Source organism: Oncorhynchus gorbuscha, linkage group LG19 (assembly GCF_021184085.1).
Source record: "Oncorhynchus gorbuscha isolate QuinsamMale2020 ecotype Even-year linkage group LG19, OgorEven_v1.0, whole genome shotgun sequence".
In the NCBI taxonomy this organism is placed as follows: domain Eukaryota; kingdom Metazoa; phylum Chordata; class Actinopteri; order Salmoniformes; family Salmonidae; genus Oncorhynchus; species Oncorhynchus gorbuscha.
In genome coordinates, this window is record NC_060191.1 from 47,965,358 (window position 1) to 47,974,122 (window position 8,765).

The following is an 8,765-nucleotide window of genomic DNA, read 5'->3' on the forward strand; positions in this document are numbered from 1 at the left end:
TAAGTTTAATGCTAGCTAGCAACTTACCTAGGCTTAATGCATTCGCGTAACAGGCAGTCTCCTTGTGGAGTGCAACGAGAGAGGCAGGTCGTTATTGCGTTGGACTAGTTTACTGTAAGATTGGATCCCCCGAGCTGACAAGGTGAAAATCTGTCTTTCTGCCCCTGAACGAGGCAGTCAACCCACCGTTCCTAGGCAGTCATTGGAAATAAGAATGTGTTAACTGACTTGCATAGTTAAATAAAGGTATAAAAAATATTAAACTCGGCAAATCGGCGCCCCAAAATACCGATTGTTATGAAAATTGGAAATCGTCCCTAATTAATCGGCCATTCCGATTTAATTGGTCAACCTCTATTCTGTTTTCCATCCCTACCTTGTCACAACACAACTGATATGCTCAAACACATTAAGGAAGAAAGAAATTCCACAAATTAACTTTTAACAAGGCACACCTGTTAAATGAAATGCGTGACATGTGACTACCTCATGAAGCTGGTTGAGAGAATGCCAAGAGTGTGCAAAGCTGTCATCAAGGCAAATGGTGGCTACTTTGAAGAAACTTAAATACATTTACATTTGTTACCACATGCTTCCATGTGTTATTTCATAGTTTTGATGTCTTCACTATTATTTTGCAATGTAGAATATAATATAAATAAAGAAAACCCCATGAACGAGTAGGTGTGTTCAAACTTTTGACTGGTACTGTATACAAACCTACAAGTATAACAGTTAAAATTATTGAAGGTCGTGTATGCATAGATATAAGTATTATCTTGGCACTTTATTCAGTCAAATTGGTTGCAGATAACACTCTGTAACGCCATCTCTACCACAGAAAAGTGGTAAGGAAATATATTGAACCAGACCATATCAATCCATAGCACTGAAGCATTTCTGAAACAGATGGTTAATAACAACCATCATGTGATGTTAGGTAATCTCTTTGCAAGGGGAAACTTGTATTAGTTGGCTGCTTAGACCCATCCAGTGGAATAGCTGAAAACCTATTATTGTGTGTGTGTGTTTATTGTGTGTGCGTGTCCTTACGTGGCAGCTTGTGCTCGTACCACAACCCCTCCAGCACAGCGGCTTGGTCTGCGCGGGGAGTCTGATGCCATTTTGGCTCCAAGTCTTTATCCTACAGAGGAAAGAACAAGACCATTAAACCCTGCTATTAGCTGATTGTAATTTATGTCTCTATTTCCATAAAGGCCGAGAGCAGTAGATTTCCGTATAGGGCATAGAATGGACACAAAAGGTCTAAAACAGATTCCTACCACTTTTGGTTGTACTAATAGAACATTTTGTACTACAAAATGTAGGCCTGCCGGTAGCCCTGACAGGCAACACAGTAAACCACGCCCCCGGCCAAACAAACCTGCCTGATATAACCAAGATTAGGGACAAATCACACTCCTATGAGTTCTAAACACATTACATTCAATAACTAGGATGTAGGTCTGTTTTTTTTCAATGTGTTTCCTGTATTACATACCAATATGGGCTTGATTACCTTTGCTACATAAAAGTATCTGAAGGTTGTCATTAAAGTAACAAAGCGTGAGAATGTTGTTCATTGACTACAGCCCAGTGTTCAACACCATAGTGCCCTCCAAGAACATCACTAAGGTAAGGACCCTGAGACTGAACACCTTCTGCAACTGAATCCTGGATGGTGAAAGTAAACAACACATCTGCCACGCTGACCCTCAACACTGGGGCCCCTCAGGGGTGCGTGCTTAGTCCCCTCCTGTACTCCCTGTTCACCCACGTCCGGGTGGCCAAGCACGACTCAAAAACCATCAAGTATGCAGATGACACGATGGTGGTAGGCTGATGACAATGAGATGGCATATAAGGAGGAAGTCAGAGACCTGGAAGTGTGGTGCCAAGACAACAACCTCTCTCAACATAAGCATGAAAAAGGAGCTGATCGTGGACTGCATTCACATCAACAAGGCTATAGTGGAGTGGGTCGAGAGCTTCAAATTCCTCTGTGTCCACATCACTGATGATTTATCATGGTCCACACAACAACAGTCATGAAGAGGTCTCTACAACACCTCTTCCCCCTCCTGTGGATGAAAAGATAAGGCATCACCCCACAGATCTTCAAAAATATATACAGCTGCACCATTGAGAGAATCTTGACTGGCTGCATCACTGCTTAGTATGGCAACTGCTTGGCATCTGACCAGAAGATGCTACAGAGGGTAGTGCGTACGGCACGTACCACGCGGTGTCAGAGGAAGGCCCTAAAAATTGTCCAGCTACCCAAGTCATAGACTGTTCTCTCTGCTACTGCATGGTAAGCGGTACCAATGCACCAAATCTGGAACTTTGTTATGCGACTACAATGATCTCCCTTTTGTCTAATTTGAAACTTGTGTAGTGTTGTTAGCCAGCTGTCAGTCTGTGAAAGCACTTGTTAACCAGTAGGAGAGTGGGGTAAGTTGAATTTTTTACATTCAGCATCACTCCGTCAAGGGAAATATAGAATTGTTTCTAACAAAGATATCTAGGCTACATATATTTCAGGATGTTGTGTATCCCTGGAAATAATCTTAAATCAAGTAAACATTACAGTTTTGCCCAAAAAAGTGGTCTCCTGGCACAACTTACCTTGGGTATGGGATAAGTTGAGCTGCACGACAGTATACATTATGCAGCCTAAATTATGCAGCCTGTACTGAATTAAAGACTACCATAACCTTTTTAAAACCATGTCCATCTTTATTTCCCAAACACAATTCAACACACCCACTTTTTGTCTTAATTTGAACCCTGTTGTTACCTCATATCCCAGTGATAATGCATTGCGTCATGCCTGGGAAGAAACACTTCAATTTGTTCAACTTGCCATTGGCAAGACTTACCCCATGTGCGTGCATATTTTGGCACACACAGCTACAAGGATGCACTTTCATGCTAGGTTTAGGACTTCATATTGAAGCTTATAGGGGACCCCAATTGATGTATAGAAATGATCTACTTTGGTTTTGATACAAGTATTATGAAACCTCTAACAATAAATTAATTTGACTTGGTGAAAATCTTTGTTTTTTACTTGCTGAGCACCATCCCATGTGTTTTTTTCCTTCACAGACTTCATGAAATGATGACCTCGAAGCTAAATATTTGGTCAAATTACACATTTTGTGTATGTTTTCCTAGAAGAGTGGCTCAACGTACCTCTTTAGCTCAATTTACGCCAATCTCCCCAAGTAAACTTAGAGCCCTCTTGCGGTTTGGTTTTATGTTTGCAGCTAATAAGTATCCCGACAAATGGTTATCGGAACTTGGGTTAAACTAACAAACTAATAATGAAGAGGTAACGTAAAACGAACTACTGTTAGCCTTGCTATTTGCCAAGGATTGCAACATTTGCTATCTAACGTTTAGTTCAAGTTGGTTCCTCCAGCTAGATGGCCAGCCTCAAATCACCAACTGAAGACGACTTAGTTAGCTAACAAGCAAGCTAAATGCCTGCTGATATGAATAGTTCGAGAGGGAAAATGGCAACATTGTTTGATAAATGTAGCTATGGTAGCTTGCTAGCTGTGTCAAGAACAAGAGTCAGAGTCCTGTGTCTGAGACACCAGACAACATAAATTGTCAAACACCAGAAGCTACATCTATTTATTAAATATCATTCGCTTAACCAATTAATTTATATGGTATTCAATACGTACCTAGTCTAGTGTGTTGTTTTCTAGCTAACGTCAGCTTCTTTAGTTCAACGGAGCTCCTTAGCAAATGCCACAAAACAGTGGGAAAACCGTAGAGGAGTTGAGACCAATTGCAGCATTCCTGTGCATTCATCAAGCCAATCAGGGTACGACAGAGGCGGTATTGTAGGTCCTCGACCAATCAGAGTAAACAATAATACCGTATCTTGTGGTCTGTAAGCGTGGTCGCAATATTGGGGATAGTTTAGTGAGATCTGACCTGAGCCCACTCAAACACTCTTGACACCCATTCCAAATGGGACATACAAATGTGGCGCATGCGCACAGTGCAACAGCACTACAAAAACATACGGGTCGAAAAGTCCATGTGAGGGGTATGAGCTCATATGCAAGACAAAGGGAGTAATCTATCTCATCACCTGTTCATGTGGGAAAGTCTACGTAGGAAAAACGAAAAGATAATTAAAATATCGCATAGCTGAACACCGCAGCTCAATCAGGTGTAAGAACATTGACTACCCAGTAGCAGCTCACTTTGATGAAGCTAACCATTCCATCTCCTCCCTCAAATACACAGGCATTAAGCATGTTACTCTAACCAAGGAGATGAGCTAAGTGGAGATCCGCCTACTATAGAGGGAGGCATATTGGACATCCTCTCTAAAACTATTGACCCCTAGTGCTCTGAATATTAACTTTGATCTCAGGCTCTTATGACATTTTTTTCTTCTCGGTTACTCTTCTCGGGTTAAGTCTTACAAATTAACATATTCTTAAAGATATTGGAAACAATTACATATGTGAAATTAATTTAATAATGTATGTTGATGCTAATATTATGTACAATATCTAATTATGTTACAGTTTAAGTCAGAAGTTCACATACACCTTAGCCAAAACATTTAAACTCAGTTTTTCACAATTTCTGACATTTAATCCTAGTAACAAAATCCCTATCTTAGGTCAGTCAGAATCAACACTTTATTTTAAGAATGAATTGTCAGAATAATAGTTGAGAGAATGATACATTTCAGCTTTTATTTCTTTCATCATATTCCCAGTGGGTCAGAAGTTGACATACACTCAATTACTATTTAGTAGCATTGCCATTAAAAATGGTTTAACTTAGTTCAAAAGTTTCAGGTAGCCTTCCACAAGCTTCCCACAATAAGTTGGGTGAAATTTGGCCCATTCCCCCTGACAGAGTTGGTGTAACTGAGTCAGGTTTGTAGGCCTCCTTGCTCAAACACGCTTTTTCAGTTCTACCCACAAATGTTCTATAGGGTTAAGGTCAGGGCTTTGTGATGGCCACTCCAATACCTTAACTTTGTTGTCCTTAAGCCATTTTGTCACTACTTTGGAAGTATGCTCGGGGTCATTGTCCATTTGGAAGACCCATTTGCAACCAAGCTTTAACCTCCTGACTGATGTCTTGAGATGTTGCGTCAATATATCCACAAAAATTTTCCTCCCTCATGTGGCCATCTATTTTGTGAAGTGCTACACGGTTGGGCTGGTGTTCTTCGGCTTGCAAGCCTCCCCCTTTTCCTCCAAACATAACGATGGTCATTATGGCCAAACAGTTCTATTTTTGTTTCATCAGACATTTCTCCAAAAAGTAACATTTTTGTACATGTGCAGTTGCAAACTGTAGTATTGCTTTTTTTATGACGGTTTTGGAGCAGTGGCTTCTTCCTTACTGAGCGGCCTTTCTGGTTATGTCGATATTGGACTCATTTTACTGTGGATATAGATACTTTTGTACCTGTTTCCTCCAGAATCTTCAGAAGGTCCTTTGCTGTTATTCTGGGATTGATTTGCACTTTTTGCACCAAAGTGCTTTCATCTTTAGGAGAAAGAACACATCTCCTTCCTGAGCGGTATGACGGCTGTGTGGTCCCATGGTGTTTATACCTGCATACTATTGTTTGTACAGATGAACGTGGTACCTACAGGCATTTGGAAATTGCTCCCAAGGATGAACCAGACATGTGGAGATATACAATTATTTTTCTGAGGTCTTGGCTGATTTCTGTTTATTTTCCCATGATGTCAAGCAAAGAGGCATTGAGTTTGAAGATAGGACTTGAAATACATCCACAGGTACAGCTCCAGTTGACTCAAATGTTGTCAATTAGCCTATCATAATCTTCTAAAGCCATGACATCATTTTCTGGAATTCTCCAAGCTGTTTAAAGGCACAGTCAACTTCATGTATGTAAACTTCTGAATCACTGGAATTGTGATACAGTGAATTATAAGTTAAATAATATGTCTGTAAACAATTTTTAGAAAAATTACTTGTGTCATGCACAAAGTAGATGCCCTTACCGACTTGCCAAAACAATAGTTTGTTAACAAGAAATTTGTGGGGTGGTTGAAAAACAAGTTTGAATGACTCTGACATAAGTGTATGTAAACTTCTGACTGTAACTGTATATTCCATGTGCTGTAAACTATTGTCTTTTAACAGTTTCACTCAATTCATTCTAATCAATCTAATAATTATGGCACACCCCTCACTATTGTCATTGGTTGATCTAATTGCACTGTTTGTCTATATAACCTGTTTCAAGCATTCATGACATTACCCTGAAGGCAGTGATGCCAAAAGATGGGTGTTTAACCCAATAAATTACTGGAAGTTTATGTATATATATAGAGAGACAGCGTGCGACTCTTTATTTATTTATATAGCTTACTGTAATGTTCCATGGTATAGCCTACAATTAGTATACATGGCATATTTTAGGGGATTTCTACACTGGCAATTGTAGAGAATTAATCTGTGTCTGGGAAACCGGCCCTTAATGAGCAAGTACCCCAGACCCCAATCGTGGGGTCAATAGTAAGTGCATTTGACTGCTTGGCATATTGTTTACCCAGTAATTTATGTGATCTGATGTACATGTATTGTCTAATCATTTTATTGTTTACCCAATAACTTGTGAACTGAAGTACATGTAGTCTAATCCTTTTGTTTACCCAGTAATTTATGTGAACATGTACATGTAGTCTAATCATTTTCATATTGTTTACCCAGTAATTTATGTGAACATGTACATGTAGTCTTAATCATTTTCATATTGTTTACCCAGTAACTTGTGAACTGATGTGCATGCTTAATTTAATAATTTTCTGTACAGTGAGTGTTTTGTCCATTATGGGATTTAATCCAATTCTGTTATTCACATTCTTACTGACAAAAGCAAAATAAAGGTTGAAATAGGCAGCTTGGGTTGGTATCTTATGCCCTTATCAGGATATTACTTCCTTGGACCACGTTGGTCATGTTCAGCTTTGTGTAGGAGAAGTGGTACTTCCATTGCATCCACTTCTTCATCAATAACAAAGGTGAATGCCATATCTGACACTGTTGCATTTCCAAGAAACAGCACAAGTTGTCTGACTTGCTGTAGGTGCATATGTACCCCCTTCCATCTACAGTCGGCTCCTTTCACCTTACCACTCAAACACGCCAAGTGAATCAAGTTGTCTCCATTCTAACCAGATATTCCTTGAAGGGAAACACTTAAAGATGCACTATGCAGAAATCACTCCGCTAAAATTCTAATAGCTCGCCTAATAACTTAACAAGAAGCATAGAAACAGTGCATTTAAAACAGATCTATCCCTTCTTAGAGTTCCTTTCAATGAGAATGAGAGAAATCTAATTTAGTGGGCCGCCCACAAGGTTACATATTGCAGCTTTAAGATGTTTAATGCAACTGGACCATGCTGTGCTAGTTGGTCGTCACTAGTTACCACAGCCACAAAGTCATAAACCCTGCTAATTTAAACATTTATCTTCTTAAAATGTGATTTTAAACCTAACCACACTGCTAACCTTATGCCCAACCCTAACCTTAAAACCACCAAAAAAGCTAATTTTAGTTTCCATAAATTTTATGACAGCGACTCTAATCTCAGAATGTTGAAGAAATTCAGTGTGTCCCAGAGGGGCCTTACAGTGTTCTACAGGAGCACCATCGAGAACATACTGTCGGGATGTATCACAGCCTGGTGCGGCAACTCCACCACCAAGGACCGCAATGCGCTACAGAGGGTGGTACGTTCAGCCGAACACACACTGCCTGCCCTCCAGGTCAGCTACAACACCAGGTGTTGCAGGAAGGCCAAAAAAAATCATCAGGGACCCCAGCCATGGCCTGTTCTCCAGTTTCCATCACTCGGACATGGGCAGTATAGGAGCATCATGGCAAAAACTGTAAGACTGGCCAATAGCTTCTATCCCCAGACCATCAGGCTGATGAATAGCCACCACTAATCAGCTACCCCTTTTCACTTGCACCCTGTAATTACATCTGCAACCCTGTACATGTGACTATTAAACTCATCTAAAATGAAAATATGATTTTGTGGCTGTGGTAACTAGTCGAAACCCTGCTTGTCTGTCCGCATTCAAAACAACTGGGAACCTGGAAATCTCAGACTTCTGAGCGATCAAGACAACTGTGAACACCTGACGGTCATTCAAATCGGAATTCCAAGTCCACATCAGTGTCTAAGTTAGTATATACACTGCTCAAAAAAATAAAGGGAACACTAAAATAACACATCCTAGATCTGAATGAATTAAATATTCTTATTAAATACTTTTTTCTTTACATAGTTGAATGTGCTGACAACAAAATCACACAAATTATCAATGGAAATCAAATTTATCAATCCATGGAGGTCTGGATTTGGAGTCACACTCAAAATTAAAGTGGAAAACCACACAACAGGCTGATCCAACTTTGATATAATGTCCTTAACACAAGTCAAAAGTCATATGTGCCTGTATGACCTCCCTACAACGCCTAGGCATGCTCCTGATGAGGTGGCGGATGGTCTCCTGAGGGATCTCCTCCCAGACCTGGACTAAAGCATCCGCCAACTCCTGGGCAGTCTGTGGTGCAACGTGGCGTTGGTGGATGGAGTGAGACATGATGTCCCAGATGTGCTCAATTGGATTCAGGTCTGGGGAACGGGCGGGCCAGTCCATAGCATCAATGCCTTCCTCTTATAGGAACTGCTGACACACTCCAGCCACATGTTGTCTAGCAT

General features: G+C 40.3%; 1 protein-coding gene across 6 annotated transcripts in view; it reads right to left on the reverse strand.

The window, feature by feature from the left end:
- LOC124005537 (BCAS3 microtubule associated cell migration factor-like) overlaps nucleotides 1-3,951 on the reverse strand; it is a 368,286-nt gene extending 364,335 nt beyond the window's left edge. Inside the window, exons 1-2 of one of the 6 annotated variants that reach the window (XM_046314898.1) lie at nucleotides 3,699-3,945; nucleotides 1,054-1,144 (exon numbers count right to left, since the gene is read on the reverse strand). In XM_046314898.1, the coding sequence (XP_046170854.1) occupies nucleotides 1,054-1,124 (71 nt within the window). In that variant the 5' untranslated portion in view covers nucleotides 1,125-1,144; nucleotides 3,699-3,945. Of the gene's footprint in view, nucleotides 1-1,053; nucleotides 1,145-1,880; nucleotides 2,042-3,698 lie in introns of those variants that run through there. The other 5 variants (XM_046314900.1, XM_046314901.1, XM_046314899.1 and 2 more) reach the window with 5 other exon arrangements.
- Nucleotides 3,952-8,765: the final 4,814 nt, after the last annotated feature.